This window comes from Channa argus, chromosome 6, assembly GCF_033026475.1.
Source record: "Channa argus isolate prfri chromosome 6, Channa argus male v1.0, whole genome shotgun sequence".
Taxonomy (NCBI): Eukaryota; Metazoa; Chordata; class Actinopteri; order Anabantiformes; family Channidae; genus Channa; species Channa argus.
In genome coordinates, this window is record NC_090202.1 from 21,223,183 (window position 1) to 21,244,567 (window position 21,385).

Consider the following 21,385-nt stretch of genomic DNA (forward strand, 5'->3'; position numbering starts at 1 on the left):
AACAAATGCTGCATTCATCATATCTTGTTAACATGCTCAACAGCCTGTGCCCATAAATGATACATAGCCCTCAGCCATTCACTTATTACAATACATTTGACATGACATGACACAAATTTCTCCTTATAACCTACTTACAGTTTTCCACTCGTGTTTTCTTATTTGGGAATTGTTCTCAGTTAAGAGCACACCCTCACTATAGAGCACAGGTGCACACATTTGAGCGCACACAGGTTTGTGCAAAACAACTGGCTATTGCATTTTCTTCTGTTCTAATTACATTAAGAGGTGGTTCCAGTGTTTTCACTGCGTAGGGTTCACAACAACAGCAGCATTGACTGATTGTGAACGGACAGAAGCTGGAAAATCAATAACTTCCTACAGGGAGGAAAATGTGTTAGAGACTTGCAGCTTTTTGCCTGCTTTTCTGTCTAACAGAGGTTTCCATGAAGTCAGGCAGGTCTTTAAAATTTGAATCATATTGCTGAATAGCGGTTTAAGCATATTAGCATATTTTACCGATTTTTAGCCTTCAGTTGCTTCAGATTAAAACCTTGGCCCTTATCTCGACGGTCTCCTTAACTCCTCACGATTCTCCCTCCCACACAAATTTAAATAGACAATATCTTTACAGTTTTTGCCTATTGGTGAAATGAAGCAGACAGGGGAAAATGAAGAGGCAAGAGAGAGGAGAGCAGAGAGAGGCTCACACATCCTGAGCCAACACTCCACTTCTTTCTCTCTCTGGATGTCAGAGCCCAGGTGGGAGGCAGCCAATAAATCTGTCGGTGCTGCAGTGACAGCCAGCCGGTCAGCAGGCTGCAGACACAGCAAAGCGCTAGTAGATAGAGAGGTACAGAGGCAGACAGACACACAGGCTGACAGATCGAGTTATATACAGATGGTAAGCAGATAATAAGACAAGAAAAATGTCTTGTTTTGTATGGTAGACTAATAATTTGTCTGGGCAGTGTCACACGTTTCCATGGCAAACAGTGTTGCGGTCAAGCAAAACCTCAGCAAGACCTCCTTATTAAAAATTAGACGAGGCATAGACCCAGAAGAGACGGCCAGACTCAGGTCCAGGGGCAAACGGTCATCCAACAGGTTGTTTACTCGCTGATTGTCAGCCAGCAACTTGCCTCGTATTGCTTTTTGGTTGGTGCCGCTGGAAGCTGGTGGAAGGTGTGACTGTCTATCGGCAGAAGCGAAGGGCATCATTAGTTTAATCCAGAAAACATGCAATTAAAAGCTACTGGAACTAGTTCGGCCAATTGCAAGTGACTTCCAATTTATGACAACTTGGGGCTTGTTTTGGTGCACTGATCATCATCTGTATGACTTAAAATAGCATCGTATCTAGTTTGCTCCACAAACATGGACATGACTGTACTAGACCTGTGATCCAGCAGGTTGTAGGGTTACTGGGATGTTAGTTAAAGACAAATATAATTGTGTGAAGTCACAGGGTTTGTTACTGGCTTTAAGTTCTGATTATCTAACGGTGATGCGTGAGGACAATGTTAGTTCGTCATCCAGATTTGTGGAGTTGTTCAGGTCTCCATCTGCTCCTCTCTCTCTCCTATCTAGTTCATCTCTCCCAGAGACCAACTTCAATCAAACACCGCCGACGGGCAAATAAATCCACCTTTCTTTTTATGGAGAAATGTCTGGTCCTTGTGTTGCTAAAAGTAACCCTGCCCTGAGAATGCATGCGGTCACACCGTTTACCTCACAGTTTTCTCTGCGGGGATCCCAGACCTCGGTTGTAAAGCGGAGAGAGGACGAGGTCTGCTGGCCGCAGCAGACGTTCAGCTGTGCAGCTGCCTCGCTTCCAACCACTGAAAGAAGCTGTTGTTAAGCAGCCAGAAAGTGAACAGTAAGCCTTGTTAATCCTTTTTTTTTTTTTTTTACAATTCACAAACACAGCCACTGTTGCTGAATAGACAATAACCAAATGCAGGCCAGTGTATCTACATTCTCTATAGGGCATGTCCTTAACTGCAACGATACTACTTATCCATCTTTTATTTTTTCTGATTTCGATCTAATGAGTCAAAGCTGTGGGGCCTGGCTGGATCTGATCACACCCCCTTCTCTGTCCAAGACACAGACCGTGAGATAAGACTTGAACCTGGGAGACTAAAAGCAACACTAAGAGCTTTTTTCTGAATCTCCTTATCCAAAGAGGAACAGAGAGAATAATTTCTCATGGAAAATAACCCACTTCTTTAATGTTTTCTGCTGTTGCGCACACATTTCTGTACTGATAAAAAGAATCGAAGCCTCACAGATCAGGAGTTATGTATTTGCAGTAAGTTTTTAAAGTCTTTAGTCATTTCTCCTATTCTGTTTATCTTTATACTTACACCAATATGAGTCTAAAACATTTGAGTCATGATGTTGGCAGCTTATTGCAACATTTAGTGGATGTGAAGCCAAGTTAGTGGGAGAATATTAAAAATGTTAGTTGTTTCTGTTGGCCTGAATGAGGTGACACATTTCAAACAGAGCATGGTCTGTTAATCCGTTTTTTTGTTTATGGCATTAAACATTTGAATACAAGCCACTGCATTTATTGTGTGTTTTACTTGAGCAGCACTCAAACTGTGGTGTGATTTGGATCTAATCTACAACCCTCAAGAGCTTGAATCTCTCTCTCTCACCTCTCTATGTGTATACACACACATACACAAAATAGTTTGCTGGAGGTTTTGCACATTCCTCCTGACAGAACTGGTGTAACTGAGTCAGGTTCAAATTTTCTATAGGATTAAAGATATAGGACCAAACAGTTCAATTTTAGTTTCATCAGACCACAGGAAATGTCTCAAAAAATTAAGGTCCCTTGTCCCTTCTGCGCATTTGCAAACTGTAATCTGGCTTTTTTCTGTTGCTTTTGGAGTAATTGCTTCTTCCTTGCTGTTTGGCCTTTTAGCCCAAGTCGGTACAGGACTCGTCTCACTGTGAATGATGACACTCATTATACTTATACCAGCTTCACAAGTTGCTTTGCTTTTGTTCTGGGGTTGATACGCACATTTCGCACCAAAGCACATTCAACTCTGGGACACAGAACCCGTCTCCTTTCTGAGCGGTATGATGGTTGGACATTCCCATGGTGTTTATACTTGCATATAGTAATAGTTTGAACAGATGAACCTTCAGACATCTGTAAATTTACCCGAGGTTGAACCCGACTTGTGGAGGTCCACATTTGTCTTCCTGATTTCTTTTGATTTTCCCATGATGTCACAATAGTGCGCAGTGTGTTTGAGGTGGGCCTTAAAATACATCCACAGATGTGCCTCCAAGTAACTCAGATGTTATCAATTAACCTATCGGAAGCTTCCAAAGCCATGACATCATCATCTGGGCTTTTCCAAATTGTTTAAAGGCATAGTCAGCTTAATGTATGTAAACTTCTGACTTTGAGGAAAGTAATAGAAAGTTCTCTCTCTCATTATTCTGGTATTTAGCAAATAGAACTAATTTCTGTAATTCTAACTTAAAACAGGAAAAGGTTAGTCTGATTTAATGTCAGATAAAAAATTTATGTGTCTTTTTAGACAGTGTATGTAAACTTCTGGTTTCAACTGTATATAAATCTATCTATCTATCTATCTATCTATATATATATATATATATATATATATATACATATCTTTATACATACATAGATAAATAGCTGGATCTATCCAGATATATCTATATATAGAGATATATCTATATCTATATCCATATCTCTCTATATATCTATAATATATATATATATATATATATATATATATATATATATATATATATATATATATATATATATATCTATATATATATATCTATAATATATATATATATATCTATAATATATATATATATATATCTATAATATATATATATATATATATCTATAATATATATATATATATATCTATAATATATATATATATATATATATATATATATATATATATATATATATATATATATATATATATATATATATATATATATATATATATAATCACCACATATAACCACATGTGGAGCAACTACTGTAACTGAAAATACTCCCAGCTAACATTTTTTTAATGTTTGTAAATGTCTATTTTGGATTCAAGTATTTTTTACTATCTATTTTATGCAAGCTGCACCCAAATGTTATCGACCACGTTTAAAGTAAGATTTAATGTTAATATGGGAAATGGATTTGAAGGGAGGCATAATGAATCATGGGCTTGTGTTAGAGTAAACTTTGCAGAGGAAAACACAACAAAATAAGTATGTGGCAATAACAGAGGAGCATTTTTATCATTAATGAAATACAGATGTTTTTTATGTTTTTGAGGACACTCACTGACATAATGGACTCCTTTATCCTAACTGGAACCATCACAACTAAATGCCTAACATCATTCTTTACCCTGACTGTAACCTGAAGTACCAGCTCAAATGTCCCTAATCTGTAAGGAAAAGACTTTGTCTGTTCCTCAATGGCAAAAACAAGAATGTGGACACACGCATTTACAGCTTATCCTTGTAGTCATTCATAAAGACAAATGTTTTGGGAGGATAAAGATATTAAAAGACTAATTACACCAACATTGTATAAATGCATTCAGTCATAAGACTCAAGGACTTGATTTCTATCTATATGTCACTTTTATGATCATGAAAAATGTTTAAACTGGAGCTGCGTGTGTTATCAATGTAAACTGAGGACTGCTCACCAAATTTCTATATTTAACTGCATTCATTAAACTTCTGTGTCAAAAGCCGGTGCCTGCATTAGTCACAATGAACCGAAAGTTTGGTCAGAGATTCAGGTAAACAGTGGCTAAAGTTGGCCCAGGCAGAAGTCAATAGAGGGCTTTTAAAATGTTAAAAATGAATCCATCAAATCAGTCGATCCATCCAGTGAGTCTACTTAAAAAGAATACAAACAAAAATCACAGTGTGTTTTTACAGACTTCACTGGTTTCCCACATATTCACTTGTTCATTTGGGCTATGATGAAGACAACAGAATTTTAATGGAGCTTGGTTGGTTACCGATGAAAAATGAAAAGACATAAAAAAAAAAAAAAGAAAACAGCAGAAAAAGCACACACTGACCACACTGAACCCTGACTCTTCTCTGTAATTTAACCCGTTGTTCTCGATATACAGCAAAAATGCTGTTTGGTTGGTTAACACATAGGCCTGTTGGTATCCACATGTTTCTATCTTTCAACAGTTCTGACTTCCTCTATTTGAGAATTTCACACTGAGTTAATTAAAAAATATCAGGATAAGCCGCTCTTCCTGAAGAAAAAACTTAGAGAGCCACTTTAAGACACAAGGATGTCACTGCCTGCACACATGTGACTGAAGCGAAGGGCAAAACTGTCAAAGATCCGTGGATGTTTCTCAACTTGGCTCCTTTGTGGAGAAACGCTTTTCATCATTTTTATTGACTATGTGAGGGGGTGATGTAATTACGATGAAGAAGTGTTTCCGTGTATGTGTGTGTGTTTCCGTGTGTCTGTTTATGTACGCCGTTAATGGCGTGTGTTCCCATGCAAAAGGATGATTCAATCTCATCTCTTGCCCTGAGCCTCAGAGTAAATGGGGTCTGTCTCTCCTCTGGCTAATCACTCTGACAGGAGTTCATGACAGACTGAAGTGCAGACTGCAATGCTGCATTGATTAAATCCATCCACCAGTGCAGAATTACTCAAGATAATTACCAAACTCATTTTCATTTTCATCTGCAGCTATTATTTTATTCCATTATAGGTGAGACGCTGCTTTAGCAGCACATGTTTGGAGCTCACGGTCTGATAAAACAAACAAAACCTATCATTTTTGTTGACTGTGAAGGCACTGACACCTACACAGACTCACCAGGCATCCAATCTTATGGCTTATGGTGAATTATTCTTTTTCCTCTGCTACACTTGTGTTCTATTCCGCAAACTGTTTTGTAGAGGAGGTGACCCCTGGTGTTCATCAACAGCTGAGGACAAGAGTTTTTTTTATTTCCAACTGATTCTCTATTCACACAGCAGTGGGACACATCTCCTAATGTGTCCGGCTACAATGTCATTTCTGCACCATCTGCTCCCATCAGAATGCAGTTTACAGCGTCTCTGGATGTTTCCGAGGTGGTTTTACATTGTGCAATGGGGCAGGGAATGGAAAATGTATTTTCTAAATTGGAATGACATTTAAATCATAATGAACAACTATTTTGATATTAACATGGCTGCTAAATGTACATACACAATTTCTTCGATGATGTAAATTATAATAAATTGTTATTTCCGTGTTGTAAAGGGCAACATTTGGGGAGCTGATAGCTGGATCAATATGTCAAATCTGACATATTGACAATAGATGTGCACAGTGACAGGTGCAGGGTGAGAAAAAATGAGTTAATTCTCCTTCTTTTCTCCCACTTGTAAAATAGGAATGTATTTGGTTGCTGACAAAATTCAACAATAATACCATGTAACCATTACTAAGTAAAACAAGTTTTCCCTGCTTGATATGAACCTGATTGACAAATGAGCATGATCCATGCTTTTATTTACCCCAGGAAATACACTACACGTAATCGAGGCAGACATGTTTCAAACATGCTACTTCAGTTGAACTGCATGTTAAATGCTGTGCATAAAATAAAGGAAATATTTCACTCTTTCAAAAGTCTAAAGATAACTCTTTGGTGGCTGTACTTTGCAGAGCTGGAGAGGCATATTGATTAGTTGTTTATAGCTGCCTTCGCTGGCTGATTTGCACATTGAGTAACACGGCTGCATATATCAAATCCATCTAAACCTCCATTTTCATTTGGCTGCAGAGCATCAAAATGTGGTTTCCACATAATGTATAGAGCGAAAATAGAGAGAGAAAGCTGAAATGCAAAGTGAAAAAAAAAATAAAATAAACTAGAACCGCAGGGAGAACTTCAAACTGCAGATTTTTAAGTGATATTGAAAGTCACTCTCCAAATATAGGCAACATTGTATGCATAAAGATTAACATCCATCCAACCATTATTTCCAACTCCTTATCCTGTTAAGGGTTGTCAGGGGGCTGGAGTCTACATCCTGGACATCCTGGATAGGTTTCCAGTCTCTAATAGGACACCTACGGGCAGTTTAGAGTCACCAATTAACCTAACATGCATGTCTTTGGACTGTGGGAGGAAACCAGTATACCTGGAGGAAACCCATGCAAGCACGGGGAGAACATGCAACTCCACACAGAAAGGCTAGCCAGACAGGTATTCAAACTGGTGACCCTCTAACTGTGACATAGCAGCAGCACTTACCACTCCGCCACCATGCTACCCAAAATAAACAAACTGAAGGAAACAAAAATACAAAGAGGGAGAATGAAGGTGACACAGAAGGAACTGATTTCTAACTGTACAAGTGAGAGTGATAAAATAAAAAGGCAGAGACATCAGCACATTTTTCCATGGCAGCAGATGATGACACATTGTTGACACACTGAGATGTTAACAGACACATTCGCACAAACACACGTACACACAGACTCTCACCATGCTTGTGGTTTCCTCTTCAGCAGGCCCTGTCTCCTCCACTGGGAGTGGGGGCTGAGATGGTAGGTCAGCTGACGACAAACCTTCTCCATCGCACCAAGAGAGTCACCCTCCTATTGGACACACACACACAGACACAGAGACACACAAACTCTCAGTTGAATTACAGAGCTACCAGGTGAAGAGAAATACCTCCTGGTGGACATGTTGAGATACAGCAATACCGTGTCATCTGGTCGCATGTCTGAACACAGCAAATTAGATATAATTCATTGCTCTGTTTGCATGATAAGTGCTTTCCTGCTGTTAGCCCACATCTGACTGATATCTTGCCGGGCTTGTTAACTAGGTTCCAAAAGTAGATTTCTATAAACACACCTGATTAGCACACTTTTTTAACAAATTTAGTGATGTTCTGTTTTTACACTGTTTTTCGAGTGCAGTACATACTGAAAAACAATTATACTGAGCATAGCTGACAGTACAACATACAGACAACATACAGGCAGCTTCCCAAAACTTTGGGATGCTGTGTGAAATGTAAATTAAAGGCTTTTTTGTTTGTTATGTTTTTAATATCTGCTCATTTTAAATTTGATGCCACCAACACTGTGTTTTATCACCATCAAAACTCTGTAACTGTTTGTGACCTCATTAGATCTGTTTTTTAGGTTTATGCTGCTCAAGTTTTAAGAACCAAATGTTTTCAGTGTGTGACAGATTGTGACTGCAGAAAGGCCAGTTTAGCACCTGGATTTTTGCTATGGAGCCATGCTGTCCGTAACACAACACCGACAGGTGGACACCATACAGGAAGACATTTTAATGTGTTACCTCTACATTTAGAAACAAGACTGACTTTTTGCAGATACTATATTACATTATCTTGCTCCAACACCGTTCTGTCTCGATCTGTTCTTTAGCACATGGACTGTGAATATACTGTGGACTTATACTTCACAAAGACAGGTTTCATTTGCACTGAAAAAACAACACAGAGGAAACTATACACGCTATTGTTTGCATTTTAGCTGCATTAGTGAGTGAGCCGGAACCTTGACGCTGGTACAAATAAAAAGAAATAATATACTATGGCATATTAAACCATGAGTTGTGTTTGATATTTCTAGTGTAGAGTAAGCCCCTGTAAACATCTGTTGACAAGAAGACTTTCTGTGGAATCGCATATTACGCAACACAACAAGACTCTTTTAACACGATTAACCGTGGAAATGTACAATCATGAAAATTGAATTGATATGTTATGCATCACTCATGTCTTATTCAGAAGTGTAAGACAACAGGAGCAACAAGTAGCCTTGGAGTGGAATATTTCTAGGAGTGTGGCTCGGAGGATGTTTGACTGCAACTGTATGACTGTTCCGAGTGCACAGGGCCTTTTCCAATACGGAACAAATGTGTGGTACAGTAATATCCAGAGCTTAATGTTCATCAGTCATTAATTACATGGGCCAATAAAGACAAATAATCCACTATATGCAAGAGACGCATTTGTATTTTTCATACGAGAATGTATAGTATGTATAAAAGCTCTAATGTTGTCAGTAGGAGAAGGGAGAAGGACAATGTCGTGTTGGACATAATGCTATTTCAGAATAAGACAGAGCAGTGAAGCGCTGCAGCATCAACAGACACACAAAAGACAGAAGGATATAATTAAAGAATTTGAGGACCACTGGAGCAAAGAATTAGCGAACACAATTTCTGTCATCTTCAAGTTAGTAATTTGACAGGACACACACAAACACGCGCTCGCTGTGAGGCTGGGGAATTGAATGTTGCATGGTGCTTTGATTGTCTGGGTCCATAATCACGCCCTATTTGCTACCTGCTGTGCTGCATTACATTCACTTTATTACATTCACTTGATGTCATTATGCTTGAGTGCCTGACCTGCACATTTAAGCACTTTGTAGTGCACTCAGATGTCAAACTATGGAACACGAAAAGGTACTAAACACATACATGCCTCTCTTACAAGGAAATGCTTCGCTGAGGCATCTCAGATGACTGACATGTTACTATATCTGTCACCTGTAATGCAGAGATGAATCAAACTGTACATGTAAAACATCTTAATGTACTACTTGGCCTATAGAATCCTATTGAGTTTTCAACCTATAGGAAAAAGGGAACAAGGAGGAACAAATGTCAGACTCAGTTACCAGGTTACTGACGCACTGCTTTATTTATTTCGACCCATCTGCCTCAGTGTCACCACAACCCCTACTGTACTCTGTGTGTGTGTGTGTGTGTGTGTGTGTGTGTGTGTGAGAGAGAGAGAGAGACAGAGATGGAGAGGAGGCTTCCACTCATTTTGAAATGCATTTATTCAGGTGGTGAGTCAGGTTTGCAGGCCCCCGGGACCCAGTTTAAAACAGATGGTATGGGGAAGAAGTGAAATCAACAAATAGATTCAGTGTTCCCTAAAGTGTGAGGTACAACACTGTGTATTTTGGGTTTGCTCTGTAAATCAGGCCTCAAGAAAGTGAAAGTAAATCAGAAAAACTATTTTCTACCAGAAAACATTTATAAAACTCAAAGATTTTAGCAGAAACATTCCTGCACTTCTTGTGCTGCCAATTGCCAACTTTTTCAAATTAAATGAAGTGACAATGAATCCCGTAGAGAAACTGTGAAGATGTTCCTGTAAATGTATCTGTGTGGTCAGACGATACAATAAAACTTGAGGACACACTGTATTTACGGTGTAAATTCACATTTTTCATTCATCGTGAAAGGAGCTTATTTTCATTTTTTTTCGTGTTTTCACTTCTCAGGTCTCTGCTATGCTGCTGAGAAGTTTTCCTCTTCTAATTATTATGTTACAGGTGTTGTGTGAGGCACAGTGAAGACGACCCTAATGCAGAGAAAGAGAGATTTTAACGAACTGATGAAAAGATTTACTGGCAGCCAGGAACAAAGCAAGGCAACAGGCAGGTTGGCAAGATCGTCCACAGAGGACATTGAGGACTTGACGACCCGGCAGTGAGCAGGTGAAGTAGACTGGTGATGGGAACAGGTGTGAGATTAGGACAGGAAAGACAGGTGACTATGAATGAAGGGAAAGCAGTTCTGTTGTGTGTGTCTGAAAGCCCCATTACTTTCCTGACTCACTTTCCCAGCTCTGAAAAACATGATAAACTGTATGAAGCCAAGCAAGCTCCAAAGAGCAAACAGACGAAGTGGAGTTTTTAGCAAAGTTTTAACATCATGTTTGGCTGCTTTGCTGCATTATGTCTCATGGTAGAACAATCTCTCATCAACCTCTCAAATCTCATCAACCTCTTATCAACCATCAATATTAGCTCATTTTGAAGCCATCAAATTCAAAATGACCTAATATTTTGCACGAGATGGTAAAATATCTCAGTTGCAACACATGATATGTTGTTTATATTCTTTTGTGGATAAAATATGGGTTGTGGATTTGCAAATGATTGCATTCTGCTTTTTATTCTATGTTTTACACATCATCTCAGCTTTTTTTGAAGTGGGGTTGTACATGCACATCCCAAGAGAATTTTTAGGAAAAACTAATCTATGAATTCAGGTTAAATATTTGTACGTTTTAAATCTTGGGGATGCATTTTGTTCTATTTGTTCAAGTCTGATTTGCTCTGTTATTGTTAGCTGTTGAATGAATACACATGATAATAATAATTTCGTAGATGACATATATCATTTTGTTATTTCCCTTTGATGTTTTGCTATCCCATAATATACATCTGTTGCTTCTCTGTTCCAGTTTTCTTTTAACAACTGAGAAAGTCCTATAGTCCTGGTCTGATAAAAACATTGGATAAACACAGTATGCACACATGTCAAGCTAAAAATACAGTGGCCTAGTTGCACAAGGACTCACATTTTTGAGATGTGAGGTTTTCATTACATAGACATATTCTATTACTCTAGGTGAATAAGCACAAACTGAAAAATGTGTAGTTGGCACAGACACATTTAGTCTTTTAATATTTTTAACACTAAATCAAAGCTTTTAACCCTAGGTTCTTGTTTCTATGTTGTCTTAGTTGATATGTACTGACTGTGGTTTTATGCCATCTCTCTTGCTAATGTACAGTAAGAGTCATATCAATAAAGCTGCTTGAATTGAATTGTACTGAAATGAATAGAGGCAAACTTGGGTCGATGAGAGCAGCAGCAGCAGGAGCAGCATCTGGCTGGAGTCTCATGGCTTCACTGTGACCTTTTCCACATTTCACTACATCCAGCTTCCTCTTTCTCTCTCCTTGTTTCTTTTTGCTGTCTCTCTCGCTCTCTCTCTCAATTTCTCCTTTGCTCAGTTTGTTTTGTTTTTTGCCTCTTCTCTCTCATTACATTATTGATACAGAACACATCTATAAATCTCCAGGGAAATGACGACCTCCCCTCTTTTCCGCCGTCTACTGCTCTCTCTTTTTTTTATCTGCCTGCTTCCTCTCTACACCTTGTCCCCCAGGCTAGTCTGATGATAAAGTTAGTTTGCACAGAACAAATGGGACCATTACTTTAGACCTATTTTTCACTGTGTGCCCTACATGCTTTGGGAGATTACTGCTGAACTGTTCCTCCATTCTGCAGATGAAATGTTTGGATAATCCGATCTTATCGCTCTCATTGCAGCAGTCGGGAGGCGCAGGGGAAGACCTGGCAGAGAGCAGACTGAGTCATGGCTGAATCTCACATCTCCAGGAATGAAAGACTTTATGAGCTCTTCAGGGACATTAAATAGATACAATACACTGTGATGTCATCTGTGTTACAGAGGAACGTATAGGGCCATGGTCCCATTTATGACATGATTGTATAAATGACTGATGAGGATATTAAACTAATAATTATTACTTGTCAGAATCAGTATGAGCCATTGTTAGAAGAAGAGGTGAAGAGAGGGAGATGGTCCGTCATAGTGTGTCATGCGACATATGTGAGAAATGACAGAGATGCTGACTTGTTGAGGAGGCAGACAAAAACCGTTCCGTGTTGGATTTGGGACTTTGGACCATGTGAAAAATTCTCCAATCTTCCTCCATTGAGAGACTAATCTTGTTATTTGCATGCAATATATATTGCATGCAAATAACAAGATTACAGAAAGGGATCTTATTACCCATTCATTACATATTAACACACATTTGAAAAGTGTATTCGTCTTAAAGGAAACTAGGATATTACCTGTAACATGCTGCCGTTCTTTGTCAGGCAGCACGTTCACATTTATACATTTTTGTCCATGTACTCAACTAATCATCCATTACTGTAAGTGATTTATTCCATCATTAACAAACTAATTTCTGTCTTCAAGCACCTGAGGTTTTATAGTCACTTATATATCTTATTAAAAAAGTTTAAATTGTGTTGCTAAAAGTTTAAATTGTGAGATAAACAAGGTATGGATGAGTGGGTAGATACTGTATGTGTTAGTGACACCTGTTGCTACTCAGTGTTACACAGGGATCTTGCAGAAATTGTGCTTGATGTTTTCAATATTATGTAACAAAACTTTGTTATTGTCGTAAAATCACAAAAAAATGTAATGTCAATTCATGCTGGGAGACAATTGCCATATTTAACTGCTTCTTTAGTGTTTGCAATTATCCTCACTGGATGATAATGATAACGAATATTCTAATACTTTATAGGAGGGTAAAATTCACAAGAAGACACAGTAATACACGCAGAGAGGAGAACTTTCAAGCTACACAAAGAAGGTTGGACGCAAACTTGAGTAGCAAAAAGTTTGTCTGATGGGGGCGCTAATGCAAATACTGTTCTATTACTGTGCTCTGATGATTTTATTTTATTTTACAAAAGAACAACTATTTCAATAAACCGCCAAATGATGAAAGTGAGCTGTTTAAGTAAACCATTGTCATAAAATGACCTACACCACATAACTTTTGTCCTTTTCATCCATAGCATCTTTGGTTTATTCAAGAATTTACTTATGAGAATATTTAAGAGTGGCTTTTTCTCCGCTTGCTGGGTCCAAATGCAGAAAAGTGACTGACATGTATTCTCTTTTCACATATTGTGAAATACTTACATAGAACTAGCGTTTACCGCTGCATGATGTGGGAGTCAGTGGGAATCGGTTAATAGCCATAGGAACAGATTGGAAAATTGTCCAAATGTAGTAACAAACCATGCACACATACTGGCAAATCATGGGATTCATTTCGCTAATTTTTTTAAATGTTAATATTTGGAGGACCTCAGGCCAGGCACCACTTACCACCTGCCCAACAATGCCCTTACAGCAAAGCATGGTGGTGGCAGCATCATGTTGTGAGATTATTTTCGGTGGCGGGAACTGGGAGAGTAGTCAGGATGGAGGTAAAGATGAATGCATCAGTGTAACGAGACATTCTTAATGAAAACCAGTTCCAGAGCACTCTGGACCTCAGACTGGGGCGACTGTTCATCTTTCAACAGGACACCGACACCTAAGCACAAACCCAAGATATCAAAGAAGTGGCTACAGGACAAATCTGTGAATGTCCTTAAGTGGCCCAGTCAGAGCCCAGACTTGAACCTGATTGAACATCTCTAGAGAGATCTGAAATTGGCTGTGTACTGACGGTCCCCATCCAACCTGATGGAACTTGAAAGGTACTGCAAAAAAAAAAAAAAAAAAAAAAAAAAATGGGAGAAACTGCCCAAAAATAGGTGTTCCAAGCTTGTAGCATCATACTCAAAAAGACTTGAGGCTGTAATTGTTGCCAAAGATCCTTCAACAAAGTATTAAGCAAAGGTGGTGAATACTTATATACTTATGTGATTTTTTCGTTTTTTATTTTTTATAAATTTATGAAGAGTTTAAACAAACTTCTTTCATGTTGTCATTATGGGGTATTTGTAGAATTTTGAGGAAAATAATGACTTGAATCAATTTTGATATAAGGCGGTAACATAACAAAATGTTAAGTGTTCGGAATATTTTCTGGATGCACTTATACAGTGCTTTCCTACCTATTGGCACTCAAAGTGCTTTACACTGCTTCTCATTCACCCATTCGCACTCACAATCAAACACACACTCACACACTAATGAGGGAGCTGCTATGTAGCTGGCCAACACTCACCAGAAACAACTAAGTTGGGGTTTAGTCTCTTGCACAAGGAAACTTCGACAAATAACACGGGATTGAACCACCAACTGTGGAATTGATAGACGACCGCTCTACCTCCTGCTCCCCAGTTGCCCCAGTCTCTTATGTTTTAATCAATACTTCAGTCTAGATAACAAATAGTCTCTTAGCTTTGTCATCTAATTGATATAAATGCAGTGTAACATCTAGAGGATTAATAACAGATTTCTACAAAAAACCTTTTTAGTTAAGAAACAGGATTAATGGTTTGTTCATGTATTAGAAAAAATGAAATTATGCCTCTGAAAGGCACATTTTGTTAATTTGTGAAAGACACAAAATGACCTCAAAGACAAGAACAGCAAAACTAAAAGATGCAAAATGGCTCACAGAAGACCTAAAAATATCCAAAAATGTGCAAATTGAAACAGATGTAAATTGACTAAAAGCAGACCAAAAACAGAAACATAACAACCAAACAAAGAGTAGACAAAAGTACAACTCATGGCGGTACAGTCGTAGTGAAATGCATTAGCATTAACGCCTCCTGGGTGGACCATTACACGGAAGCGTGCACGTGTGAGTTATTTTTTAATTAATAGTAGCAGATTACAGGGGGTTTCAACGGTTTCTCGCATAGAGAGTTGGATTAGCATGATATAATTAAGAATTATTTTCCTTCCAATGCATAGAAAACGCATTAATCCTGTCTCTTAACTATTATTAATCCTCAAGCAGTTGTGCTGCATTTACATTAATCACAGAGATGTATAAGGCTGGAGGAGAGAGAGACTCATTCATTAAATTCTCATTCATTAAATCAAATGTGCAGTAGCAACAGAAACAGGAGAGACTGTAAAAGCATTACTGACAACGCAACCAGACCAACAATATCCACACACACACTGCTGTGTAGCACAACAGTGGCAGGTGGAAGTGAAGCAAACAGAGCAGCACTCGCTGAATGTGATGCTGAGGAAAACAGCTTCCTTGAAATATGCTCCCACTGCAAAAAAAAGCAATGTTATCAGCTGCCTGGAGGCAGAGCTGGTTGTGTGTGAGAATAATATTTGGGCTTTTATGGCACTGCTTGATGGAAAGTTCCTCTGCCGAGGGAAGTTGTTAACCAATGTTTCTGTTTGGCATTTTTACTGCTCCATGTAGGGATGAAAAAAATTGATATAATCTTAGTACGTTTGTAACTATTAAATATTTTTACTAGAAATATTCTCCAAATTAGAGAACTACAACCCTTTCTGCTGGATTCATAACTTTTGGAGCATTTCCATTTTATTGCAATTTGATGACTTCCTGATGTGCTGGGCAGAGCGTGTCAGAGTGTAGCAGGGAGCAGCAAGGCAGGGAGAAGGAGGGTTGGCCGGAGCAGAGTGGATCAATTTTGATTTTAATCCAGTAAACCCATAACAATCACCAACAACTGACTTTGAGCCACAAGATTAATAGAAACTGAAAGGTTCTGTACTGCACTCAACATGATGAATTATCTGTGATTAATCAGTGAGAATGTCTCCATGCTCCGGAAACCCATTGTTATTTAATTAAGCATTTCAAATCTTAGTTAAAGCTCTCATTAATGGTTAATGGCTTGACATATTTCAGCTCATTATTATGGTTTCATAGATGTGCTGGTTCCGTTTTCATAAAAAAAAAAACTTATTGTACAGTACCTGTCCTGCACCAAACTGCATGGAGACAAATTCATTTCAATTCAATTCAACTTTATTTATATAGCACCAATTCACAATAAAGTCATCTCAAGGCACTTTACTGAATAAAGTCAAGACTATACATCACTATGTGCAGTACCTGGTAACCATACTGGAAGAAATAAGTCAGAAACTATTGTTTCTCTGTGTTCACTGGATGTCTCTAATCTCCTTTTCCTTTCGGAATGTCATCGAATGTCATCTGCAATGACATATCCTTTCTCCTCTTTCTCCACGTGATCTCTAATATTAGTTTTAAATGTAAAGTAGCCTGACAAACAAGTATTGTAGAAATGCCCTCTTGTCCTCAAGGGGAAGCAAATGCGATTAAGTTACCTGTAAGATTGACTGCTAGTAGACAAAACACTAGAAAGTGCCCTCAAAGGTTTCCAAACATTAGAGAAAACCTATGACTTTATTTTTTTTACTTGATTTTCCATGCCACAAATGTTCAAGCTAACGAACTTGATAGAAGTTATAACAAATGAATGGAATAACATAATTAAAGGTGAATTGAGGGAGTGAAATTTCAGCTTAGTGCCTTTTGTTTCCATTTCTTGTGCTCTCATTTCTTCTGCTACTAAATGGTTTTATGAGCAGTTGTGTGCACAATTGTAGTGTCAGTGTCAGTATGTGGAGAAAATGCAACAAAGTGATTATGCATTGTTTTCTGCTGATATCAGTTGACGTCTGGACTTATTGCCATTTTTTCAATCTGCCACTGGTTCTAAAGTAGAGACAAGTAAGTAATTATTTATGAGATGCCTTATCAAATATAAGCTTTTGCAACTAAAGTGTAGGCAAATGTTTTTGCAAATTGTAACATAAAGACGCTTTTGAAAATAAGACATATGACATTTATAGATTTTGCATGAACCTTTTATGAGAGCACATCAAAAGGGAAGAAGTGAATCCTAAATTATCTTTCAAGACAAAGTAAAAGAAAACAGCGATCAAACGTGTCAAACACGGACTGAGAAGATCCAGGGAAACAACACCTCTCTCTCTCTCTCTGCCTCTTTTTGTGCTTCCTCTCTCTTGTTGCTTTTCTCTCTGCACATAACAACACCCCCTCTGGTGTTTCTTCCATTCCTGTTATCCTCCTCTCAGCCTCTCTCTGTTCATCTATCATAAACAGTTCACAAAACCCTCATCTTCGATTTTCTCTGCAGCTTCAACATGTGTGAACAGAATCTCCCAGGATGTGGCTTGTACATCAATTACCAATATTATCCAGCTCCCATTTTGCATTCTGGGACTACATATCTGGTCCATCTTCTCAGAGCATACAGCATTTTCACAATTATGAAAACGTATTATATAGCCTACAGTACCAGTGTTTATTTTGGCACCTGGTATTGATATAGGCCACTAGCTTGTTTGCAATCATGTAACTATATGTCACACAAAATTCAGTTTGATGCACAAGGGGAAAAGCAGAATAGATGTGATGAAGTCTGTAATGTTGGGTGTGATCTTAGGCGGAGCGATTACTCAACTGAGTGGAAAGACAACTGTATTTCACTGATTATTGATCAAAGCTAGACGAGACAGAGAAGTCATTGCAGCTGGTTGCAGTAACATGGTTTGTTAATTTATTTATGTTCACCTCGTTTGAGGAACTGTTAACTCTGATTTAAGTGTACGTGAACATGCTTGTAGCTCTTGTTTTAAATTGTGACCAGACAAAGGTTTGAGGCTTTTTTAGATAAATATTTTCATGTCTAAAAAAGCCATCATGTCTAATTTTGGTAGTTGATAAACTCTCTATATACTTTCTTAGTTGGAGCAATTTGAGCAACCACAAACAACACAATCCACGGCCATTTTGAGAGCTTGGGACACTGCTTCCTATGCATGAAGTTACTTCCTGCCCTTCATCTACAGCAACACAGTGACACCATAAGCAAACAGGCTATTTCTGCTTTTGCTTGAGCTTATCCGCAAAGGTCCATGTGATCTAAACTCTGTCACTTGCCCACATCTGGGTATGTCCCCATGTAGGTGAGAAATCTGTGTCCATGTGAACGTCCACGCTATGAATGCATGTGTGTCTGGTTAGTTAGCGCGATGCTCATTTCTAAACTGAGGGCTGTGCTGTTCATTTTAACATCCTTCGCACTGCTCTCATTTAGTTTTGGTTTCAGTTATTTTCCCCCACTTATTCATGTTGGTCAGTCAAATACAACAAGTTCTCTTGTTGCTGTAACTGATTCTTTTCCCACTTGTCTCTGTGTTTAACAATCCTGTCCTTTGTTGACACCAATACAGTTTTTTTATCAAGCTCCTCGTCCAGCATTATATGCTGTTGTTTGCTAATTGCTTGTTCTAATTTTCTTAAAGGTATATGCTACATGTATGTTTATCTACTAGCTGTATTGTGTTGCATTTTGCAATTGTATTGTGTAAATGTGTAATGCTGCCCTCTTGGCCGACTTATCAATGTGTCTTTTCATTTGTCATTTAGAAGTTGGTTTGTGCAGTTATGCAAAATGACTTTAATTGCAACTAATGAACCAGAATCCAGGAAATACATTTTAGAGAGGGAAATACTGTTTCATGGGGCCTTGGTGATGTGTAATAGAGACACATCACTCACTCACATTAGAACAATGAGCTTATTATGTTGGAAAACGATTTGAAAATTTGAGAAAGGAGGAAAGTTGTCATTCAGATCTAAAAATGATACATTATTCTCACATCTAGATTAATTACAGTAACAACATTAAAATGGGCTCAGCCCTTGTTTAAAAAAAATTTTTTACACAGTGAGCATTGGAGGAACACTGTTGCACTAAGCTGCAATTAAACATCAGGCCTTTTAATTCCTATCTTCATCTCCATCACTTGTCCTTCCTCCCTGCAATATTCATCCAGTATGGCTATTGTCAGGCTTTCTTTCTTTCCCTCTCACCCCAAATGACATACTGGACTACATGAATGAACGAACACAAGGAGCTGAGCCTCCCTCAAGGACGCACACAGCCACACGAACCACTTAGAGCACTTCCGTAACCTAATAATGTCAGACAAAATGAGTCAGGATATCATCTGATAGAAGTAACACAATGAATCACATCAGGCTGTGAGTGAGTGTGTGTGCATGCATTGGTGTGTTTACTGTAATGGGCAATATTTACTGAGTATTGTTCATGTTATATAATTGTGTGTGTGTCCTACCGTCTTGGAGCAGTGGACATATCGTGCCAGGCTGATAATCAGGTCATGTGTGATGGGGTCCACCAGGTTTCTGAAGCTGGCGTAGCGGTACAACACATCATCCAGAGATGTTGACTCCATGCCCAGGTCCTACACACACACAGACACACACACACACACACACACATCACTTTCACAACAGTACAAACTCTACTCGTAAGGCCGTGTATTTACACAATATACACATACACGTGGTTGAACTCAATTCTCATTCTCATTCTCATATATTTGTGTGACATCAGTCACACAAATATATGAGAATGCACACATACTGTACGCTTGTGTGTAAGCCAGAATTGAAAAGGCTTTTACATTTTCCATGCTGTCTGTGAAATTGCTGACCCCCTAAAACATTGAAATAACCCCTGTGGCAGATGCTTGGCTGGGTAAAATGTAAAATTGTCACATCTCAAGCTCCATCAAAACAGACGAAGCATAAACCTGTTGGCAGAGCTTTACACATAAACAGCTGTCTTGTTAAATCTTCAGAAGTCAATATAAACGACAACGCCATGGGGGAGGAATGGACCAGAGCAGTTAATGGTAATTTGAGGTATTTTGCAGTCAAAGCACATCACACAGCTCAAGTAACTGATGACATATAAACAACATGATTAAAAGACTAATTTATTCCCCATATCTGAAGTGTACCTTCCACCAAAATATGACAGTTTCAGTGTTCTTAAAAAGAAAATCTGAAGTTTGTCAGAGTGTGGGAGTAAAGGAAAGGTCACAGGCTTCTTTGGTAACGCGAATGTACCCATTTTGTGGCCTTGTGCCAGCTGAATTATAACAAATGTGACATTTTGTCCTTGCTCATTCAGTCTGCAAAGCAGAAAGGGTTAATCGTCCAGGTGGCATGGATGAATTCAGTGAAACTCTTGGCAATATGCCCATGAAATTTTAAATTGTGCTTGATGGTTGCATGTGAGAGGCCTTATGAGAGGACTATGTTCAATGAACCATCCCAAGACATGAATAACAATGTCTAACAGCTAATAACTGGACTGGCCTAAATGTTTAAAGACCATATTGATCCTCACACTCACCACTGTTGTCCTCCAGTCGTGTCCCTCAGCTCCCAAATGATTGGAGACAAAATAAAATTATTCTATGGCTCTTCCAGACAAAATAAAAGGTAGGCAGGCAGGAGATACAATACAACATACAATAAAAGTTTGCAAAGCCTCCATCATTAAAATGACCACTTTGTTTGTTTTATTTGCACCACCATAAAAGAAGCCCACTAAGATATTTATCCTTCTGTAGTGTGAGTGACACTCCCAGGTCTAAAACAAGGTTATTTTCAGTTTTTCCTGTTCTGTCGATTATGTGTGAGCACAGCATCTGTTGTCATAGCGATGGTTTAGTTGAGCAACACAGAAAAAACAAATAAGTTGGAGCTTGTCTTGAAAATTATAGCACTTATAATAAAAATTTGTCATCTGACTCATGCTTTCTTGATTTGTGCATTTTGGAAAAAATGGCAGAGACTTAGGGAATTGCAGGTTACCATTGTGTTCAGGCATTTTTAGGCATTTTTTTCACAGTTTAGTTGTTCTGGGAAGTGGTGTGTACTGCAAAAGCTTATTTGTTTCTTTTATTTTGTCCAACTCCTATGTTTACAACACATATGAACACACGCATAGCTGTGTGTATGCATTATGTTAATTCAGATGATATTTACCATCTGTTCTGCATTCCTAGCTGCACACACATTTGTTGCTAATGCTTGTTGGCCAGAAAGACGGGTAGGTGCATGCTCTTACAGATGTA

The 21,385-nt window shown here is 38.4% G+C and overlaps 1 protein-coding gene across 1 annotated transcript in view; it reads right to left on the minus strand.

Moving 5' to 3' along the window:
* The window catches only part of lrrc75a (leucine rich repeat containing 75A), a 42,543-nt gene that overhangs the window by 13,112 nt on the left and 8,046 nt on the right, over positions 1 to 21,385 (minus strand). The window contains exons 2-3 of the mRNA XM_067507166.1: positions 19,571 to 19,699; positions 7,552 to 7,664 (exon numbers count right to left, since the gene is read on the minus strand). Of these exons, the coding sequence (XP_067363267.1) occupies positions 7,552 to 7,664; positions 19,571 to 19,699 (242 nt within the window). The remainder of the gene's footprint in view (positions 1 to 7,551; positions 7,665 to 19,570; positions 19,700 to 21,385) is intronic.